This window comes from Uncinocarpus reesii, genomic scaffold (genome assembly GCF_000003515.1).
Source record: "Uncinocarpus reesii 1704 scaffold_3 genomic scaffold, whole genome shotgun sequence".
In the NCBI taxonomy this organism is placed as follows: domain Eukaryota; kingdom Fungi; phylum Ascomycota; class Eurotiomycetes; order Onygenales; family Onygenaceae; genus Uncinocarpus; species Uncinocarpus reesii.
The window spans coordinates 2,706,875-2,727,692 of record NW_003052498.1 but is presented as its reverse complement, the minus strand read 5'-3'; the positions used below and the strand labels follow the sequence as shown (position 1 = coordinate 2,727,692).

The following is a 20,818-nucleotide window of genomic DNA, read 5'->3' as shown; positions in this document are numbered from 1 at the left end:
TCACGCCAGAATGATGCAAGACGACGTGTGAGAAATGTGCGAATCATCGACTGCTGCAGGGCGGACAGATCGGACTGGGGGAGAAGAATCGAGAATGTATGCCTGCCCTACAGGCGACGAAGCCGGGAGCAGCACGCAACAGAGAGTTCAGCCTGCATGTGTGTCCATCCCATGAGGAACCGGGTGCTGCTGCAATGACAAATTGATGGCCGTTTGGCGTGATCACCTCCAGGATGGCTGTCTCCTGGTATTTGGTAACGAACTTACCGTACGGCCTCAGATCCCCCACAGTCGCGCTATGCCCCTTTGGAACCGGCCACGCCACTCCAAAAACCTCCTCCCACCTGGCACCATTCCCGGCCGGGCCTAGGCGGGGAGCACCGACGCGGCCGCTAGAAGGAGGGCTGGCCCGCGAAACAGGTTTAGCGGTAATGCTGGCTCGGAGCCCGCGAATCACGCCGGCGGTCCCCTGCCCCACCGACACCCCCTGCGCCCAATCAGGGCCACCCGACCCCTCGCCGGCCCACTCCTGCCGCTGTTTTGACAGACTGAAATTTCCCCTCTAGCGGCTTGGCGGTATTGTTACCCACTGGGTACCCAGCAAGACAGAACACGACGCAGGCCAACACATGGACGCTTCCTTGTGATTCCATACGTCGAAGCGGCCAAAAATACCGCCCGTCACAGCCCGTTCGACCCAATTTTTCAAGTTCGGGATGATCGCTGGGCTTTTGCTGCTCTTTTGCTCTGCGTCCCCCTCTCTTCCTCCAGGCGCCAAAAAAGAAGCACCAAAAAAGAACTTAAGGGGGTGCTCTTCTCGAAACCACTGAACAAAATGTAGAAAAATTCACAAAACTAATATGCATCCACGCCCTCCTTTGCTCGCTTCCTTTTGATCTCTCCTGTGTGCGCTAGTTAACTGCATCCCTTGCCATCTGCCACCCGCGTCCAGAACCCCCGTCCTTCCCTGTCGTCTCGGCCAGAGTCCAATTGCTATTCTTATTCCCTCCTCCTCCCATAAAGACCCTCCTTCGAGGACCCTCCTGGACATCACACCACTTTCTCAAACACTCGTTCACATCTTTTTTTTTTTTTTTTTCCTCAGCAGTCACGAGCTCGTCAGATATCTCCCCACTCCCAGTCATCACGGCTTCGTGACCTGCTCGGCCCGGCCCATTGCGTCAACTTCTACCACTTTCGTCTCATCCTCGACGGCGTCCACTTGCTATATACTCCTTTCTTTCCACCGGGTGGCTGGGTGTGCTCTTTCGACTGTGAACCAAACAAAAAACCAAAATTTCCTCAAATTTCTCCAACAATGTCTACCGACTGGTCCCTCGACTTTTGCATTGTCTGTGATAGACAGACTCTGGGTGGAGCATACTGTTCCCAGGCCTGCCGGCTGGCGGAGATCGATCAGTACTCCTCGTTGGAGTCGGAGCCTTCCTCTCCTACTTCCACAACCGGCCCCAATCGACCATGGGCAGACGATGTGCACAACCACCGATCCTGCACGCCTTTTAGTTTTGCGGCAACAAAGGCGCCATCGGTGCAGACCACCTTCTCTTCCATCTCCAGCATCTTCTCAAAGCCCTCGTCGCGGGTCAGCCTGACGCCGTCCGCCTCGCAGACATCGCTGTCGTCACTAAGCAGCTCGTCCAGCATCGTCACGGTGTCCGGTCGAGCCAAAACCGAACTGGATGAATACGCTGGCTGCTTTGACCAAGTTCGGGATTGGAAACGACGCCTCACCCTTTCTTGACGGCTTCTCTAAACGTCGACAATACATCAACGAGGCACCAGCTGCAGGCCTGGTTGCCGACCCTATCGACAAGCCTACGATACGTCCCTTCGCTTAGAGTTTACCCTTCGATCACTGTGTTCTACGACATTACGGTTCTTCCCTTTTTCTTGCTTATACCGTCTGTTCGATATCTCATTTCTACACTCTGGGGGGGACAATGGAGTTTCTTTTTATCTGTCCAAGCATTTATTCAAAAAAATTCTGAAAATGGTTTCTTGTGTTTAAGCATGGTCCTAGGCAGCATTTGAGTCGGCGTTTACAAACACTGGGTTGCGGGTGGGCCTTCATTCTTTCAACTCCATTTTTTTTTTTGGTTGGCATTCCTTAAACCAAAAATTATTTTCTTATTTTCTTGTTTGTCTCCAAAAAACGAAGGGTTGCCTTTTGGAAAACAGAGATTACATAGTTGTCAACCCCTTGTGACGGCCCAGGTGAATAGCTCTTGAGTACAAAGGAGAAAAAAAAGAAGAAGAAGCAAGTTGGCTGTTTTATTTTGCAGAAGAAATTTTCTTTCATATCTTGGAAGGGGGTTTCGGTTTCAACGGCAGGATTTTCAATTCCAACGGTGGGACGAATTCATGGGAGCATTTTTTTTCCTTGAGCTAGGAATACCGGATCTGCTTTGAGTCCTGGGAGCTGTTCAAGGTTGCTGGCGAAAAAACAACCCATTTGAGTGGCTGTGGGACGGGCTTGTGCTCCCTTGCTTTTTTGCGCTTTGAATTGAATGTATGATACTCATGAAACTTGACAATTTATTCCAAACCGCCAATTAATCAAATGGAAATAGCAATCACCTTTCCTTTTGGCTGAGAATCAATATCCGATGATCCACGCACCAGTAGTAAACGTACTACGTGGCTGACCCTTGATTAAGGGTATGGATGGATGCCATCGAACCTCGTTGGGCGCGGAATCGCGAACGGGGAATGATGATGATTACATTGGGAGAGAAGGAAAAAAATATTATTAACTGATATCATTCGATGAAAACTTTTTCTATATTTTCTTTTTGAACTGAAACTCGGAAAACTGTGCACAGGTTTTTGATGTGAAACCGTCCGAGCCCGTGGGAGGGACAAATCGACCAAGAAAGGCAAAAGGTCGTTTTTTTTACAGGAAGTTCTTTTTTGATCTCTAGAGATGTTCAAACAACAAGTTCGTTGAGATGTCCTAGGACTTGAACCCCAGAGGAAGATTCGATTAAATCTACATATTCCATAGCCTCGTGCTGCGAGCAAGACAAAAGTCAACACGCGGAGCAACGACGTCATTCGATGATGTTTACTCAGTTAGCTCTGGCACGCTTGAGTCTCAGGACAAGGCCGATCCGTCGGACAAAATGCTACGCTGCACTGTTTTCCTGTTCTGGCCTTGGAGATTGAGCCAGAGCCTTGCTGCAAGGATCCTCGATTTCTTTTTCTTTTTATTTTCCAATGAGCAAAGCGCTCTGTGTTACCTGAGGGGGTTTTCCCCGGCGGACCGAGAATGAAACGAACAAACCTCACGGCCAGAAGGGAACTCTTACGGAGTAGACCGTGTCAAAAAGAGAACCAGATTCCGCCCGCAATCTATTTTTTCCTTCCCTTTTTTTTTTTTACAAGTCGTATGGAAAAGAGATTTTTTTTCTCATTCTAGATTTGCAGGGGGGGGCAGAGGAAAGCCTTTTCCAAGGTGCATAGGGCTGGATGTTAGGCTTCAGCCTTCCATCATTTGATTGCGCCCGGTACACTGCCAAGTTCCCTCTCGCCAAAGAAAGAGGCAAACTCCGGTGCTGGGAAGAATGGCCCAGCTCTTCGTTTTCAAGAGCTAGCGAGCCAGGGAGGGCGGTTGGATGTCAACAGTCCTGAATTTTTTTCCTCAATCTCGCAAGGAGGGGTGTACAGCCGAGTGGCAAAGATCTTGTTTACGAGCGTCGAGTTTGAGAATTTTTTTTCTTTTTGTTTTTTCTCCCTTGTTACTTTGACTTCTGTTGCTTTCTTCCCTTTTCTTTTTTTTGCCTTTTCGGTGTGGCTTTGCAACAGCTGAGAATGTCGGAAGCTCAGTTGCCATGGTGTCATTGCTTCTGATCCTTCAAACCCATGCTGGTGTGTTCCTGGCTGGGAGAAAAGGATCGTATTCTTAGATGATCCCCCACCCCCTAGTTCGCACTGAGGGCCCTGCTGTCATCGTCAACAATCAGGCGTGAAGCAAATCGTGCCGCGCCCACTTGACTTTCCGCGGGGCTCCAAGCTCAGGCCTTGAAGAGTTCCATGTCATGAACCTTGATCTCATGATGGTTTGGAATTCGAACATTGCCGGTCCTGCACAGACCCCGACGACGAGCGCGTTGATCTCCCGCTTTTTTGAGAAATCTGATGAATGATGACGTTTTGGGATCAGCAATTTGTCTGCCTGCCTGATCGTCGAAACCCAAGCACAATGACGAATCCTCTTCAAGGCCGGATTATATGTCCGTGCCATCTGGCTGACGTGCATTCTGTAGGTTGCCGAGACCAACCAGGCAGACGAGCGACTTGGATACAATACTCTGTCAGGAACAGTTCCTTCACATACAACGCTCCTTGTTAGCTATAGCAACGAGGTTCATACTAATACATGATAGACGTCGCGAAACTTAAACCTGGAAAGACAAAATGTGCAGTTTTCACAGCTAGTACAGAATGTTTGCAACTCGAACAACTAAGGGGAGAATGGGCAAGAATACGATATTCTGTCATGCCAATAAGGCGCATAGCTTAAATCCTCACTGAGCAGTACAGCAGATTTCCAATTCTGAAAGAGGAACCATCATCGTTCCTAGACGTTGGCGGGAGGAATATTCTTCTGTGGCGCTATCATTCAAAGGCCCTTTGGCGGTTCAACAAGTGGATATCGATACCTACTAATTGTTGACCATGTAACTTGTAATCGACAAAAGGGAAACCCTATCCGTGGATATGATCCTCCGTTCATCCCAACTTGAACACCCGTCTTGTCACAATTAGATTACCGGATTCTGAGCATCGGTGCTCGGTCTGGCGGCATTTGTTTTTTGCTTTTGTCGTCGCTCGGCCCATTCACGGCTGGCTTGTCTTCCGCGTTGTGCTGCTTCTGCCCTGGCGCGCTTTGCGGCCTCTTCCTTGCTTCGACGCTCTTGCTCTCGTTCCTCGATCAACTGGCGATCTCGCGCAAATAACTCCTTGCCCCGCAATCTCTGCGATGTGCTCTCCTCCTTGGTAGCCGGTACCTTTGCATAGATCGTCGAGTTCCTCGCCTGCCGCCCATTTGCTTTGTTGGTGGCATCTCTTAACTTGGGAGAGTCAGACAGTGGGTTACTACTGACCGAGGAATGGCGTGTCCTTGCAGAAACTACTGGCGTCCGACGGGCAAAACGATCATCCCATCCAGCCTGCCGGAGAGTTGGGCTGTCGTCGGAATTTGTCCAGGACGAGTTGGTCCTGGTATTTCCTGATCGAGAGGTTCCCTGGTCGTCAGGCTTTTGAGAGTTTTCAAGGGCACTAATATTCGCCCTGGATCGACTGGTAAAAGTTTCCTTAACTTCGGTAGATGGAGTAATACTATATCGAATTTTAGAAGCCCCTAAAAGTTCGCCGGCGCTGCAATTCTTCTTCCTCCTTCCTAAGCCGCTCTTCTCGCTGGGCTTTCATGCGCCGTGAAATGGCCTCTCCAGGTAGCTCGAATGTCGGTCTTGTCAGCGGTTTCGTTGATTTAGCAGGGGTAAACCCTGGTTTCGAGGTGCTGAGAGTAGCGATGCTAAGCCTGTTGGATTTGATTTTCTCGCTTTGGGGCGTTTTGGGCGCTGGAGCTGCCGGTTTGCCAGATTTAGTTGTGTCAACGGTCCCATTAGTCTTCTGGCTTGCTGCATTTGGTCCTGGTCGATTACCAGAGGTTTGACGATGTTGAGAATTCGATGGCGCTCGTGCTTTGGGGGTAGTTTGGGGCTTCGAATTGTGATTTTCACCTGCTGGCGAGACATCCAGTGTCGATAAGCGTTTTGATGCCGTAACATTCGGCTCTGGCTTGACTAGGCAAGTCGGAGACATCTGAGGGCTTCTATGGTTCCGAGATTCAATATCTTCGACAGGCGTGCCTTGCCGTATCGGAGAGTCGAGGTTATGGTTTTGAGAAAGCGTTACTGCTTCTCCGATCTCCTCAAGCGCTTCTTCCAAGGCGTCCATTGCTTCAAGAGGATCTTTGATTTGAGCTAAGTCTCTAATGGCCACATGTGTTCCCGATGCAGAAACCCCGTCCCAATTTATGGCCTTCCAAGTGTCATTTGCGCAAGGTTTGTGGGGCGATCGTATAACCGATTCAACGATCAAGTCTTCGCCGTCTTTCGGTCCCTTGTGCCCGTCCGGGTCGAATCTGGGGGCTTCGGGGACTCCCAAGCCAACCAAGGTTTCTGTTTGCATTGGCTTGGATTTCAAATTGTCCAATACAAGTTCTTCTTCACGTCGTTAGCCTCCAGGGTATGTCAAAAGATGGTTGAGCGGGTGGTTGTTTGGGAGAAGCAGCTGGGTTGAAACGCTGCGGGAGTATCAACATACCAAGACTAGTCAATGGAAAGTGCCAACAAGACAGTTGCACTTTCTGTAGTAGAGAGATCCGGTTTGCTGTCGATTGATATTCTTTTGGGTATCGAAACGTGGGATTATCTTCTCTTCAGCGCTGTTGTCGCGAGTTGAATGTGAGTTACAGCTGTGGCTCTAGATGAGGGCTGATAATGTCCAACAACACGCAAAAGTTCGGCGCGAGTCCCCTCACTGTTTGGTAGGTATATTTGTTTGTTTATGCAAAGTTCGTGTAGGTATTATATGATCACGCGCATTCCCGAATCAAGGTGACGCGTTTGTCAACAGGCAATCCCAAGTCGGGGTATCACCATATCAGTGCTTCATAAAAAGTGACCGAACCAGCATTGCATCACCTGGAGTTCGTCATCGAAGATGAGGATGGGTGAAACGACACGAGGCCACAAAATACGTTCGCAATCAGCGCTTTTGTGCCCGCAGGGTGCTGTCACGTAGTTATAGATGCGGCGCTCCTGCAAGTCTGATGAATCGCGACCCTTGAGAGACGACCTTGACGGTGGATGTAACGGGACATGGGTCCAGATATGGAGGATCTGGGGATGAAGAGCAATTGGTCTTGCATTTTGAAGTCTTGGTTCGTGGTCTCAACCGCGCAATCCATGTGTTCGGTGTTTTACTCATTGCGATTTAATTTCAGGAGGGCCCACAGGGGGCGCGGCCTCACCAGGCTTTACTCCTTTGTTACTAGTGTGTTGCTGCTGAGGAGCATCCCAGAAAATAGCAATATGGCGACATCTGCATTGTATGGAGCACCCTAAATGAAGCTAGGCATTCCAGAATATTCGTGTAGATAGAAACAAGGCCGGCGAGCAGCGCGGCTCGTTCTATGAATGTCAATGGTTGATATGGATGAGAACCCCCCAGAGGGCCTGGACAAGGCCATTTGTAACCATTATTCGCCTAGTTATTAGGCCAAATTGCCGTTCCCAGACTCCAACGCCATCTGCCCCCTTCCGACGACCAAAGCCTTACCTGGCGCAAGAATTGCACCCCCCGTGCCCTGCCAGTGCGATCTGGTTGTGCTCGGGCTGTTACACTATGCAAATCTCTAGGCCTTAGGATTCATTCCCTGGCGGATCTGCTGGAATACGCACGAGCGGAGCAGGCAGAGCAGGCTCCCTCGGCTTCTCAGCTTCCCTCTGTTGACCTGTCGGCTCAAATTTGATTTGGGCCATTCTCGCTGTGAAAAGACAGAAGTAATCATCTTAGATTAACGCAGGCTATATGAGGTCGCATATTTCGAGCCTTGGTACTTACTCGAGGCCATATTGATTGCTCTCAGCACATTCTCCCAATTTGCCATAACACATGCCACGGCTGTAAGCAGGCCATATCAACGGTTAACAATATCCTAGAGGATCCAGCCATTGAGGATATGAAGAAAAACAGCACAGTCGTCAAGTGACAAACCTTCCGTGCCGTCTCGTAGTGTTTCGAGCTTCTGGTTTAACACCTCCATTTGAGTTGCCAATGCATCGCTTACATCGCGTAATTGCCTGAGGTCTTCAAGCTCGGCCTTTTTGGCAGCGACTCGCGCAGCAAGAATCGACGAACTCTGTGACGAAGAACTGGATAACCCGCTTGGCTGTCTGAGTGATGACGAGGTGAATAACCCCGTTGGGCGCGGGCCATGGGCCATGGTATGCAAATATAACACAATCAAAACGAAAAGGATGAAAAGGTCATCTGCAACGCGCCCGCACGTACGATTCAAATATCGAGGACCAGAATATCAGTAAATGCGATAGAAGGCAGGTTTTGCCGACTGATGGATTATGGCGGCAGTTTCTAGCGAGCCACCAAGTCTAACCAGAAGCAGTTAAACGTCAACAAACTTCCCTTCTTGCTGCATCCAGGGAAGTGAGCTTCAATCAACCTCGAACTCCGAGCCTCCAAGCATTCAGCCAGATAACCGCTCAGTTTATGGCATAACAACGAATTAGCCTGTGATCCCGTTTACTGGCTTTCCTTATTGATCCATCGTCTTCAGCCTAGCTAGCCACGAGAGCCAACCTCGTTCGCCCATGCCCTAGAATACCCCAGCTACCATGGCTCGCCTAAACGACCTTCCCCCCGCTACGGAGTCCCTTGAGTCGTGTGAGTGCAGCAGCAGCTGGTCAAAAAAACACTGTGCTAACCAAAGCTCAGTGAAGCGGCGATTTGTTCGACAGAACCGGGAAATCGCCCGTGCAAATTCCATTCAATCAGCCCGGATAAGAACACTCGAATCGGAAGTATCTCGCCTTCTTACCCAGAACGTTGCCCTCCGCGAAGAGATTAGCTGGCTGAATAGGGAGCTGGAGAAACGTCAGGGTAGTGACCGACTTGACACCCAGTTGTGCTCCGTTAAAGAGAAACTTGAAACGAAATTGGCAGAACTATCAGCTTTGGTGACAGACCTTGGCTCACTTCCCCAAAAGGGAGGACACAGTGCTGCGTTGAAGCGAACATCGGATTCTTCTAATCCTCTGCAATCTCCCACCGTCCCACGTCGACCTGCAGTCAAACCTGAACTGGATTCTTCGATTTCAGATCCCGACAGATTGCCCGTGATCTTGGAGGATAAATATTATCCAAGATTTACCCCAGAGTAAGTAACACTCTCGAGAAAAATAGCATGCAAATATCTGTTGTCTAACTCAGGTGCAGGGTGGAAGTTCCGGAGTCGCCAATATACGATAAATCTGATGGGGATATATCCGCCGGCATAGGGCCACCACCAATCCTTTCCTTCGCTGCTGATTCCATCAACCCCTTTGCAACAGAAGAATCTCCTAGGAATGCCCAAAGCTACGGTAGCAGCCCACTGTCCCAAAATAAATCGCCCACCTTTGAACCAAGGAGGAGACGGCGGGACAGTTCGTTCTTACAGGATATAATTCCTGATGCGGAACCCTTTACAGAGTCGGATAACCGTGGCTGCCATCCTCAGCGAGCTGGATCAAAACGCAAGTTTGCCGTACGAGAAGAAGAAGATTTCAACCCCGCCTACTCAAGTGACCTAGACGGGTTCCAATTCACCCGATTAAACATATTACCTGAGGGCCTGTCCCAAGAGACAGCTACAGGCATTGAAAACCAACCGATGCAATCGGCCGGAAAGCAGGAACCGCAACTCACGACAGGCAAGAAACCTGGGCGTCGTGCCTTGGGTCCGAGTAAGTGATTTTTCCTCCCCATTCGTTCTCCTTGACGAACGTAATCTAAAACATGTCTTACAGAAAACACAAATACGAACCTCAGATCACCAGCTAAAAAGGCATCCGAAATGGCCAAGTCAACTACTGAAGAGAGGCGCTCTCTTGCACGAACCAAAGTTAAGCCGCGAAACAGATCCGCATCAGAAGAACGCAGTGGTTACAACAATGAGGGGGGCATCATCAAGTCCGATTTGAGTCAAGTAGCATCCGACTCTGGTTCAGCACATATTACTCTCGAAGCCAAGGAGATAAGCACAAACCCAGACTCTATTATAGATCGTGCCTCAAATTCGGAAGATATAGTTCTCCCAGATCCAGACCCTTCAGACCATAACGCGTCAACAACTACAAGAACCCGCCAATCTAGACGTTCAAGAGGCCCGGTCAGCTATGCAGAGCCGAATCTACGAGACAAAATGCGTCGGCCCACAGAGGTATTCGTTGACGCTGTGGGGGAAGATAGGTTTCGGCGCATGTCTAAATCACAACCAGAACAATTCGAAAAAGAGCACACAGTCTATGATCAATCTGATCATTGTGAATCGATAGGTTCATCACATGAAATAAACGAACAGAGAACAAAAGTGCTTTCTGCCTCCACACCCGGCACGACTGGCCACAATTTGGGGCAATCAACGTCCAGTATCGCTATTTCGGCCCTTGTTGCGGGAGGCAAAAAACGTTGCCAGAGCAGGAGACAAAGTGAATCTCGGAGATATTCTTCGAATCCGTTACTTAGTGCCAACCGTTTCGCCGGGGAAGGGTTGGATGGGTCAACGTTAATATCGAATGCGAGTGGTACAGCGTCTCCCGTGGATATTTCATTTGATGGGAGCACAGAGGACATTGCGCATAGCCAAAATACGTCTTTTCACACTGAAATTACCGAGTCAGCCAATATGCACGGAGCCCCAGCGCAGCGTGGCCCTGCCACAAGAAGGCGAAGCATGATGGTCTAACGACTGTTATTTATATATACTAATATCCTTTCAATTGAGCCTAGTGATTTCATGGTTCCGAGATCTTCTCAGAGTCTTTGTATGTTAACAAGCTTCGAACATTCTAAATGCAACCCAAAATTTCTCACATGGGGCGAATGAGCTATAAAGGCACATAACTAACACGCTCAATATGTTAAGGGTATATCAATTCGTCAAATTCTGTGCTTTAAATAAGCGTTTTATGTTTCCCAGCATCAAGTGGCCGTGATCTTCGTTAGCGTCGCGAGTCTTCATCCTTAAGAAGCCGCTGTTTCATAATTTCTTCTTATTTCTTCCTATCGCGCAGGAGTTATCAAGACTCTTTTTTGACGTCTTCTCCTCCTTTGGAATAGTTCGGAACGCGTTCATACGCGTTTACCTTGGGTTTCCTTCTGGGTCGTTTGGTCTGCTGCGAGACGTCACGGTGGTCATGACCATGCGAACTGCGCCGTGGACCACGGCCGTTGGCCATCCTTGCCTCTCCAGTATCCACCTCGCTGTCACCATCACTCTCGGAAGAATCCGAATCCGACGAGTCCGACTCGGAGCTGCTTTCACCGACTGCCCGGGGTTTGTGGTATATACAGCAAACTAATTATTTGAATTTAGAGTCCCGCTGTCAAGAGCCATAGGGAGGTTTCGCGGGGGGCGGGGGTTTCAAGCACCTTTTGAGCTCTTTTTCCCTTGCCCTTCGTTGTCTACGACATCTTCGGCCCATCGGATACGGCGCGGCTCGGGGGGGTTTTCTTGAGTTGTCGTTGCGTCGCCGCGTAGTCTTAAGGTTCCGGTAAGTGGTATGCCTTGTCTTGTCTGCTGGGTATAAGAAGATTCGACTTGGGTAGTGGTTAGGCTGGATACGGGCGGGTTTGGCTGTCTCGTTCGTGTCATGATGGCGATTTCTACCTGGAACGGTGGATTCGCAATTGGGTGCGAGGGTTTATTGATTATTTCGGAAGCGCGTAATTGTACTGAGTAGTGAAAATGGAAATAAAAGTCTCTTAACGGTGATTGTGCTATTGAGAAAGCTCGTTTCAAAGATGTGCCAGTGAGTTAATCGCCCGATGGTCTTGGCGGCGATCAACAAGCTTGGTTGTCCATCAGATAAGATAAGGCGATCTCGCCCTAAAGGGCCAGGCGGCTGCAGGGACCAAGTATTTCACCTTTTTTTATTCCTTCCACCGGCATGATGGCGGCAAACTGCACTTTTCCTTCAAGTCACCCGTTACCTATTGTTGCTGCGGGTGCTTCGCAGTATATCGAGTGACTTTCCGTCCCGTTTTAGGCGCCTGACCCATAGTCTATAGACAACTAAATCCAAGTAATTTTACAACCATTCAGAGCCGGGTTATTTCAATTAATTTCCTCTTCATGATCCTGAAATGGCCATCGCTCTTGAACGCATCGCTCCTCCTCCGGCGTATCAGACCCATCCAACAAAACCCGCTTCAACTCCATATTTTTTTTCACCACGTCATCGTAAGCTTCAGTCCTAACCCAACCATCATCACTCAATCCCTGGAGCTCTGACTTCCAGTACTCAACAAGGCCGTTCATTTGAAACCAAGTTGGCTCCCGCTCATAGTGCATATCAATCTCAGCTTTAGTGAAAGCTATGGGGCACTGGACTGGTTCTGGCAGGCTTGCACTAAAATAGTCCCAATTCTCAGCTATTCGGATAAGGGCGCCCTTTAGGCTAAAGATGTCTCCGCTCCATTGTTTCTCAGCCCTCTCGACAAGATGTTGTGTTAAGAGGACACGCGGGTCTCTCATTCCTGACAGGTGTCTTTCATTCAAACCACCAGTAAACACCATGTAAATATAAAATAACACTCTGCGTCTGTGTAGCTCATCCACCTGAGACTTTTCCTCGGCGCTGAGTGAGTCATAGTCATCTGGCAGGACCGGTTTCTCCAGTGTTTGTGGTGGAGGGTGATCAGGGCTTTGGAGCATTGGGGGATGCCCTGTAACGAGTAGAAGTGGGAGTAAGGTCGTATGTTGCCAATCGATAATGCAAGAAATCTTATGCGTTTCCGGGCAAATGAATATGTTCCCAGGAGTAAGGTCTAATCACAATCAATCACTAGTTTTGTTGGTGTGGATGGGATTTAATTACCTGGATGGCGCAAAGTAGGACGGTTTAGCTCACTGTGTGGATCGCCGCCCAGTAGGTATGGGGTGACAGCCATGAATTGATCCAGGAGCTGGATGTGGTCGTGTGGGGAGTTGATGCCTTCAAAGTTGACAACATGGGGAAACCGGACAGGGCGAGGTTTACCATGTCTTTTTGTCCACTCACGTTCCCGCTTTCCAATTGCGGCCAAGTACGCCTTTGGTGTTTTCCCTAAAGGATACCTTGTTAGCTCACCTTCACTCAGCAGAGAACCGGGTGGGAAATCATTACAGGGCCCGCGATCTATTCCCATTTCTGCACGTTTGCCGTACCAGAACATATAATCAGTCGTAGGGCCAATGCAAAACTGCTCATATGCAGTTGACATGGCTGGATCAGTGCTCTCTGCGAAGAGGTCTTGTTGAAGGTTTGACGGGATGTCATTCCTATAATATACGCTGCCAAAATGGCCGAATGGAATGTCAAAGATCTTTTTCTCAGTGTCAACCAAACTCGTCACAAGATAGTGCCGTTCTTGCTTTGATAGGTTAAACCATCTCGTTTCTAATGGGATTCCAGAGGACTTTTCCATGATAATATACTCAGCCCCAACAGAATTGTTCGAATCAGCAGACCAGCCAAGTATGCGTGGGACAGGAATTCCCTTTGACTGTAGGAAGTCTGTTGTGGCCACTTCACTGGCAGTAGCATAGTACTTTGGAACAGTTATCCTGTAGGGAATTTTGACAATGGCCTGAAACCCATCTTCTGTTGTAAGGAGGAATACCCGATTAAACCCTCCTTCAGCAAGCTTTTGCAGATTGATGATTTTACCTCGTCTGACATGTTGTTCAGCAGCATGCTTCAAAGCAGCAACATTAAAATCAATCTGTCGTTCCTCAAGGCGACGCTGTTCGTTGTAAAGGAACCGACCAGACGTGTACGTGAAGAGTTCATCATTCATTCTCGTCCCTTCACCAGATCAGCAATGTAGCCGCAAGTCATGAGTACAAGAAACAAACCCATTGCACGGCGGTTCCATAAAACGGCCGAGCATATGGAAGGTCTCGAGAGGTTACGTGTGATGCCAAAGACAGATGAAACGCTGACCGGGGAGAAACTCAAAAGACCCCTCTGCGCTGGTATCATTTCTGTTGCGGTCGAGTGTGAAGTTGCGAAGACGTTGCATCCTCAGAACAATTGGAGAATCACGAAGCATTCTTCTGTCTTTCAAACGCCAAGCCAAAATGTTTTGATAGTCAGTCATGATTGGCTGGAAGTGGCAGAGCAACGCCGATTTTTGGGATGAGCCTCTCTACCAACCATTTGATATGAGGTCCTCCTCGGGAGGGTTGTTGATGCTACTCCGTAGAGCCTGCAGAATTCAAAGATATTATTTGGCCGGGCTATTTCGGCTCGTCCTCGCCATTTGCAAGCTTCTGACCATAGTGGGAGCATTGCACCTTAAGCTCGCCCTTCGGTAATGATTGCAGTGTCTCCCGCCATGGCACCAGGCAGGGTGCTATGAAGATGGATGTATGGAGTATAGAGGCGGTTGTTTGACATGAAGAGAGGTTGGATTAGTCATGTGAACTCGACCTCGTATGCCTAATTAGGGTTAGTGTGGACCTCAGGGGAACAAGGCCCTCGAATTGAATATCAATTTGATTTCCTGCATCTCATTAAACACAAGAACCCTGATATATCCAAAGAGAAATAAAAAAATAAAATAAACGTCGTCCTCATTTGAAAACCACCGCATTGTCAGGTTTCCCCCTTAAGACGTAACCCGGCCCCAAGCCGTCAGTGACAAACACTCAATACACTTTGTAGCTGCGAATGGTTCTGGCGGTCATTTTATGGTTGCCTTTGTCATTGCGGTAGCTCAATTTCTTGCAGTTTTTGTTGACGTAGAGCTCGAAGGTTCCTGGGTCTGGCCAGTTATTGGTTGCCGGACGGAAATTGGCGCGGTTGACTTTGAGCGCCGGGCTGAAGTCGATATTCTTGCAGCCAGAGTCTCTGGTGCCGTGGGTGCTGACATGGCGCTTGTCGCTAGCATACAGATCTAACTTCCATGCCGAGGAGAGGGCAAGGCAGGAGAGGAAAGTAACGGCGGAAAGCTTCATCGTTTTCTATATCTGCTCTGAGGAGGTCAAAAGCTGCAATGGTATGGTATGCAAGGCTGAGTCAACATACCCAATGAACAGGCCTATACGCAGAGGTTTCAGTGAATCAAGAGCTCGAGAGACTGTCAAGACGTGAAATCGAAGTGAGCGTTGAGTTTTCATCGATTCGCAGCGTGGGAAGCTCCAATTTATAGACGTTCGACTCGACTCATATCGAAACAGAAACTTTTTCCACCTTCCACAATACGAGAATGACACTCGGGTTTGTGAAAACGAAGCCTAGAGGATGTAACCCGATCCACTGCATATATTGTCGTGTTTCGACACATGCTCCGTCACGACAACAGAAAGTTGAGGCGAGCTCCTAGAAAAAGGTTCTTCTAGGCCATTGAACTCCAATAATAGGTATTTGGCTTTCAGCCGGGCTCGATTTGGTTGAGGGAATGTCTTGACACCGTAAGCAGCAGAATGGGCAAGCTCATATCCACTATATCCGCAGTAAGCATGTAAATTAGAATAATGTTAGAATCAAGAGGTGCATGAGGAGCTGGATTTTCCGAGGATGGCCGGGATGTCTCGCAGATATCCCATCATCTAGACCACGCAGGGGGGCAATGGCTAGGCATTCCATCCCTCGCAGTCGCTCCATTTTAGTGCAAATCCGGGGGATTCGAAGGATCTGGAGGCGAAAATCTTAGAGAACGCGCATTCTTGCGGCTCTTGGAGAGCGACATAAAACGGAAATTCAGACGAGAGCTGGATACTTAGGGCCAATGAATACGAATTGGGCATAAGGGATCTGAATCCAAATAAAGAAATGCAGCTGCACCTTTTCCCTCGGCTATTTGTGTTTGCGTATCGTGGCACTCATGGTGACGAAACTTAAGAGACAATCGACCTGTCGACTCATTACTGATCAACTTCATCGTTAAGTGACGAGCGAAACCACCTCAGGCGTCTCAGGTCGTTCCCTGAACAGAGCCTCAAGAGGCTAATTCAAGCAATCTCGTCATTTTAATTTCTCTTTCCCTTTGCGTACTGGAGCATGTGGCTCCCTTCATGCTGGGTATATGCTAGAATAGACGGAGTATTCTTCGTATATTAAATTAGCCGCAGAGGCTAGGGAGCAGTTGGGATGTTGAGGGGAATCCGCTGATGAATCTTCAAGGAGGATTGGCTGGTCAGGGCAGCTGCATGCCTATATATAGGTCTTGTGGTATCAAGTTGAGTTTGGTCATGTCCTCAAAGCAACCCAGTGAGGTGATGAGATGACAAGCCATCCTTGTCGGCAGGGGATTGAGCAGTCAATTGCCCAAACGCCATCACGATCAGTTGCGTCGTTGAAAATCGAGCGTCTTGGCGACCTCTTCGTTCCCCATCACGTTGAGGAAGCCCGCAGTAATTAAATGAGAAAGTCCAATGTCAGTAGTTTTTTGGATTTATAGATGTCTTGGTGCGAATTCGACAAGCTCCTTGTTGCCTTGCGACTGAATAATTACAGGAAAAGCGCAAAAACCGACAGGCACTAGCTCGGTTAGACTTCAAGAACTCGCTCAAAGGTCCGCAAAATAATTGAATTGATTCTAAAGCATGAATATCTAGTTACAGATTTCAGGTTCAGAACTACGGTGTTTGCCGTGCCGGCAATTCGTAGTGGTCGCCAAAGTATACGTCCAACCGCAGAGTGGATAATATTGATACACTGCAAATTTAACATAAGTTTCCCATTTTTTCCTGATCTGGTAAATAGTTGTTATCACATCCCCAATAACATTACATCTCTCGAGCTGATCGACCGTCGCAAGTATATGAAGGGCGTTTGCGACTCGAAATGGGCCTCAAGACGGGTTGATCAAGTGCGCGTAACCAGTTTTATACGTCGTACAAGTCCCAGCCATCAAAGAAACCGCTTTTGGAATCTAGCTTGGACGACGGATAAGCACGACGATCCGCGCGCCTTGGAATTTCACTTCGCAATTCCTCCTCCAGTCAGAGCTCATCCTCCTGATCCATCTCTGCCGGTTTTAAAAGACCACCAACTTTCATTGCACGATCTCTTTCAGCCGCCTTGGCTTCTCTCAGGGCCTGCTCCCGTTCTTCAGCGTACAACTCTGCGTTATCCCCGGCGAACTCCTTCAGTGAAATCAAGAAATCCCTTAGGTGGGTTTTGAACTTGGTAAGATCATCGTTCAGCGTGAATAAACCCAGGACGAATTGCTTCACTTGCACCCTAAAAATGAAGGTCAGCAACCCGTTGACTAAAAGCAATAAAAATATCTTACTCTTGTAAATTTTTAAAGGCACTTTGCAGCAAATTGGCCACATATTCCTGGAGAAAATCTTTGTTTGATGTTCCTGGAGGCGCTTGTTCAGGAGCATAGATCGGCTGTTGTATCTTATCGGAAGCGACAAAGTAAAACATTCGCGAAAGAAGCATCGCTTGATGTTTAAACCCTAAAAGAAAACCGCTGTAAGCAAAATCTCATAGACAAAGTTCATCTGCAACATACCAGCTTTGTGATCCGTATCAGTAAGAACGAAGAAAACATCCTGTAAAATAGGGATGTAGAATTGCCGGAAGAAAATGCTAGCCGTCTGCGGATCGGTCTCGGCCATATTGTTCACAAGTTCAAGGCACATGGTAAGGCCAGTGTTTTCCACTTCTCGATTGTCATGCTTGCTAGCCCACATGCAAGAATCGATCACGAACTTGAACTGGCTGGCGTCCAATTTGAGGAGTGCTGGGAAACAGTAGAGATTGATGGCTTGGAGGAGCTTGAAAAAGCTGACCCGATGCTCTGGATACTCATGGAAATCCTTGTTGATCATCTCTAAGGTGCATTCAAAGACGCTCTCCATAATAATGGGAACCTTATCTTCCATGAGGTTCTGTAACGCGGTTAGCGACAACTGTCGAACTTGCACTCGGATGGGTTGAGAGACACATACATGTAGTTTGTGAATAATTGTAGTCATCACATTTAAGACCTCCGCTTCTCGAGCGTCTGGAACATTCCGGTTATAGTCCAGAAGAACGGCTTCTAAAAGAGGAGGCACCATGCTGCTGTTAACCATGTCCAAATTGTCCGCTCTTTCGACATAGGTATCAATGAGCTTCAAAATTTCCTTCTTAATAGTCCTTAGTCCACGGACTTTCGGCGTTTTTGTCGCAATGTTTCCTACGAATGTTAGCAAGATATCATATGGAATGGGAGGCTCACTGACCGTCTCTCGCAACTGCTTCGTTGATCAATTGACTGGAAGCCCGGTACATGTTCAACATATCATGATAGATACGTCCAATTTGAGAATAGAAAAAGCTTCCGATTGAAGAACATGCGGCTACATTGGTTTTCATGATGTTGCCCACAATTTTGATGGTCTCTTCATCTTGTAAAATGGAAGGGTCCTGGTTGGCTTGATTGATAATCGCATCCCAAGCAGCATTAGGTAACGACATCAGATTCTCAATCAACCGATCTTGTATGGACTTTTGGCCTTGGGCGGAGATCATATAACCGCAGGCTTCATAAAACGTGTGAACCTGTTGAGGCGACAAGTCGCAAGTAATTTTCCTCATTGATCTAAGGATTTCGTCGATGAAAGGTTCAGCTTCGCTAGCTTGATGAACGGCAAAATGCCGTTTGCATTTATTGGCAATTTTGATAAAAGTATCACAAGCCATATCTTGGACTCCTTTTTTTCAAAAAAACACAAAGCTCGTTAGTAAAGTACCAATGGGAGTGGCGGTGATATGCTTACCTTCGTGAGTCTCATGCATGAATTCGAAAAGCTTGTTAACCACGGTTTTCAGAAATTTCCAGTGAGCTTTCAAGAACCTGGGATATTGCCCGACAATATACATGATGTTACTGGCCACAACTGCCTTGTTGTCTTTTCCGCGTTTCATTTCAGTCAAGCCGAGAAGATCTTTGATGACAGTGACGAGAAATCTTTTTTCCGTTTCTTCGTTCATCGCTCCTGATATCGACCCGATTGCCCAGCATAATGTGTTGCAATTCGCCCAAGACCATTCACTCCCGTCAACTTGCTTGGCCAGTTTGTCTGCCATAATGTTTTCCGTATCGACGACATCAAGATGCGTGAGATATACCAAGCATTCTCTGGTCGTTTTATAAAGCTGGATCGTGTCACTTTCCTTCACAAATTCACGAACGATTTCTCCCTCGTCATTTTCGACAATCAACACTTCTTCAGGTCGCACCATCTTTTCGATCATTACGGTCCTAAGGCTGGATAGTACCTCCGCATACTTATGCTTGCGAAGGGGATAATTGGCGAGAGTGCTGGGATTCGGCGCTCCGCCATTTGAGAGACCGCTGACACCCATGGTAACCAACGGGTTGATGTCCGTGATTGGGAGTTGCTGCATTTCCTCATATAGCTCCTGGACTAGTTTCGTCCAGTATTCGAGGCAGATCTTGAAAATTTCTCGGTCATCGATCTGACTAATGCGGATAAGGTAGAAATGGCCGTGGGTCAGATAGTCAGAGTTTGGTAACCTTTCAATGAGCTAATGCAGAGTTAGACTGGCTTAATTGAAGTTGAATAGATAAGACATACGTGTAAGCGCACGCTGAAAAAATTAGTAAGAAACAGTGCCAAATTGAGCACAAATTCTTGATCCCTAGAGTTGCTGGTAGGATATGTTTGCCTCAGATCTAGCGACAAAGGGATGATTTTGGAGACGGTAGTCAACGTGTCTGTAAACATCTGTACCAGTTTCTCATCATATGAATACTGAGGCCCAACCTGCAGGCTTCCGATCTCCGTCAGGCATTTCAACGTCACATTCCGAAAATCGGGAACATCCAAAAAGCGGCTGAGAAGAGTGTTGATGATGGGTGTCTCAAAAACGTAACCCAGCGGAATCCAATTTAGGAAACGGAGTAATGTTTCCAAGGTTGCTTTGATTAAGCTGCTCTGGGTGGCTGTGCCCAGAACCTCGGAACAGAGCTGAAATATAGAGGAGAATTCTTGACACATTGTGGTTTTCAGGTTTCGAGCCTTCGTCGAGGTCATTTGGTCCTGGGAGTAGTCGAACACCTCCTCTGACAATAAGCGAAGAATCGCCATATTATTTTCACAGATTGACAAGCTTGTATGGCAAGACGAAATGATTTCGTTGATGAACGTCGGCCAATTATGTGGCCATTCCTGTTTTAAGATAGATACGAGCACGAGGTTCAGTTTGTTCAGAAAGGCCCTTTCACTCTTAAGTTTTTCCTCCGTCTTCGAGTGTTCAATGATGCAATTGACGATGAAATTTCGGATACCTAGTAAAGAGTGAGTAGCGTGGATTTGGTAGCTGAAAGTATGCGAGCAGCTATACCTTGACATTGGTCCCGCGGCAAGACCTTCCATCGTGTCATAATCACATCGTCTAGGACCTGCAGAGCCAAATCTACAAGATGTTAGCCGCTGGGTTCGTGATTTACTGGGCGCATTACGGTAGCTTGCATTTTGTCTGGACATAATTCGACTCTTGGAGAATGTTTCCCACCAGCAACCACGCATCAGGGTTTTGCTTGAACTGCAGACATCATATAAGCATTTCTGTTACGATTTTAAGGGCCGAATTGTTTGAGTGGAGAGAATCGCACCTCTGTTAAGGACTGCTGAGCTTGCTTTCGCTGTATTGAAATGTGAATTATTAGCGCCTGCAACTTATAACAGTCTTCAAGGTCCAGGGTGATCAAGAAAGGTACATACAACGTCGCCTGACCCTTCATAGAACGCTCGGACCGTGTTATCCAGCTCCTGTATTGAAATCGACATGGCGCACCAATGTCAGGGATTCACCCCGCAAGCGAGTTCAATCCTTTTTCGTTCCGGCGGCTGCGTGAGAGATGAGGTGCGCTTGACAGGATGAGGAGCGGGACGAAGAAGTGGCTGTAGCTTCGAATACCTGGGGAGACAGGACGAGTGATGAGGGGTAACTAAATATCGGTATGGGAAGTTGGGAGCTGACTAAAGTTAGAAAGG

General features: G+C 48.0%; 8 protein-coding genes across 8 annotated transcripts; 2 read left to right on the top strand and 6 right to left on the bottom strand.

The window, feature by feature from the left end:
- On the bottom strand, positions 1 to 631 carry UREG_05701 (uncharacterized protein; the record flags this gene model as incomplete). Its single annotated transcript, XM_002584966.1, has 3 exons — positions 1 to 107; positions 268 to 548; positions 591 to 631. 3 exons carry the CDS (start codon positions 629 to 631, stop codon positions 1 to 3), a joined length of 429 nt encoding a protein of 142 aa, XP_002585012.1.
- Positions 632 to 1,318: 687 nt separating this feature from the next.
- UREG_05700 (uncharacterized protein) lies at positions 1,319 to 1,859 on the top strand (the record flags this gene model as incomplete). The annotated part of the gene is made up of 2 exons (XM_002584965.1): positions 1,319 to 1,726; positions 1,797 to 1,859. 2 exons carry the CDS (start codon positions 1,319 to 1,321, stop codon positions 1,857 to 1,859), a joined length of 471 nt encoding a protein of 156 aa, XP_002585011.1.
- Positions 1,860 to 3,979: 2,120 nt separating this feature from the next.
- UREG_05699 (uncharacterized protein) lies at positions 3,980 to 8,035 on the bottom strand (the record flags this gene model as incomplete). Its single annotated transcript, XM_002584964.1, has 7 exons — positions 3,980 to 4,372; positions 4,794 to 5,361; positions 5,528 to 6,248; positions 7,369 to 7,432; positions 7,491 to 7,576; positions 7,654 to 7,713; positions 7,807 to 8,035. 7 exons carry the CDS (start codon positions 8,033 to 8,035, stop codon positions 3,980 to 3,982), a joined length of 2,121 nt encoding a protein of 706 aa, XP_002585010.1.
- Positions 8,036 to 8,444: 409 nt separating this feature from the next.
- UREG_05698 (uncharacterized protein) lies at positions 8,445 to 10,555 on the top strand (the record flags this gene model as incomplete). The annotated part of the gene is made up of 4 exons (XM_002584963.1): positions 8,445 to 8,493; positions 8,545 to 8,986; positions 9,046 to 9,554; positions 9,618 to 10,555. 4 exons carry the CDS (start codon positions 8,445 to 8,447, stop codon positions 10,553 to 10,555), a joined length of 1,938 nt encoding a protein of 645 aa, XP_002585009.1.
- A 334-nt stretch (positions 10,556 to 10,889) lies between these two features.
- UREG_05697 (uncharacterized protein) lies at positions 10,890 to 11,464 on the bottom strand (the record flags this gene model as incomplete). Its single annotated transcript, XM_002584962.1, has 2 exons — positions 10,890 to 11,137; positions 11,242 to 11,464. The coding sequence occupies 2 exons, from the start codon at positions 11,462 to 11,464 to the stop codon at positions 10,890 to 10,892; spliced, it is 471 nt and encodes a 156-aa protein (XP_002585008.1).
- Positions 11,465 to 11,926: 462 nt separating this feature from the next.
- UREG_05696 (uncharacterized protein) lies at positions 11,927 to 13,650 on the bottom strand (the record flags this gene model as incomplete). Its single annotated transcript, XM_002584961.1, has 3 exons — positions 11,927 to 12,537; positions 12,690 to 12,917; positions 12,942 to 13,650. 3 exons carry the CDS (start codon positions 13,648 to 13,650, stop codon positions 11,927 to 11,929), a joined length of 1,548 nt encoding a protein of 515 aa, XP_002585007.1.
- Positions 13,651 to 14,503: 853 nt separating this feature from the next.
- UREG_05695 (uncharacterized protein) lies at positions 14,504 to 14,812 on the bottom strand (the record flags this gene model as incomplete). The annotated part of the gene is made up of 1 exon (XM_002584960.1): positions 14,504 to 14,812. One exon carries the CDS (start codon positions 14,810 to 14,812, stop codon positions 14,504 to 14,506), a length of 309 nt encoding a protein of 102 aa, XP_002585006.1.
- A 1,989-nt stretch (positions 14,813 to 16,801) lies between these two features.
- UREG_05694 (exportin-1) lies at positions 16,802 to 20,611 on the bottom strand (the record flags this gene model as incomplete). Its single annotated transcript, XM_002584959.1, has 10 exons — positions 16,802 to 17,042; positions 17,095 to 17,266; positions 17,323 to 17,991; positions 18,038 to 18,508; positions 18,575 to 19,346; positions 19,397 to 20,109; positions 20,166 to 20,237; positions 20,294 to 20,366; positions 20,437 to 20,466; positions 20,546 to 20,611. The coding sequence occupies 10 exons, from the start codon at positions 20,609 to 20,611 to the stop codon at positions 16,802 to 16,804; spliced, it is 3,279 nt and encodes a 1,092-aa protein (XP_002585005.1).
- Positions 20,612 to 20,818: the final 207 nt, after the last annotated feature.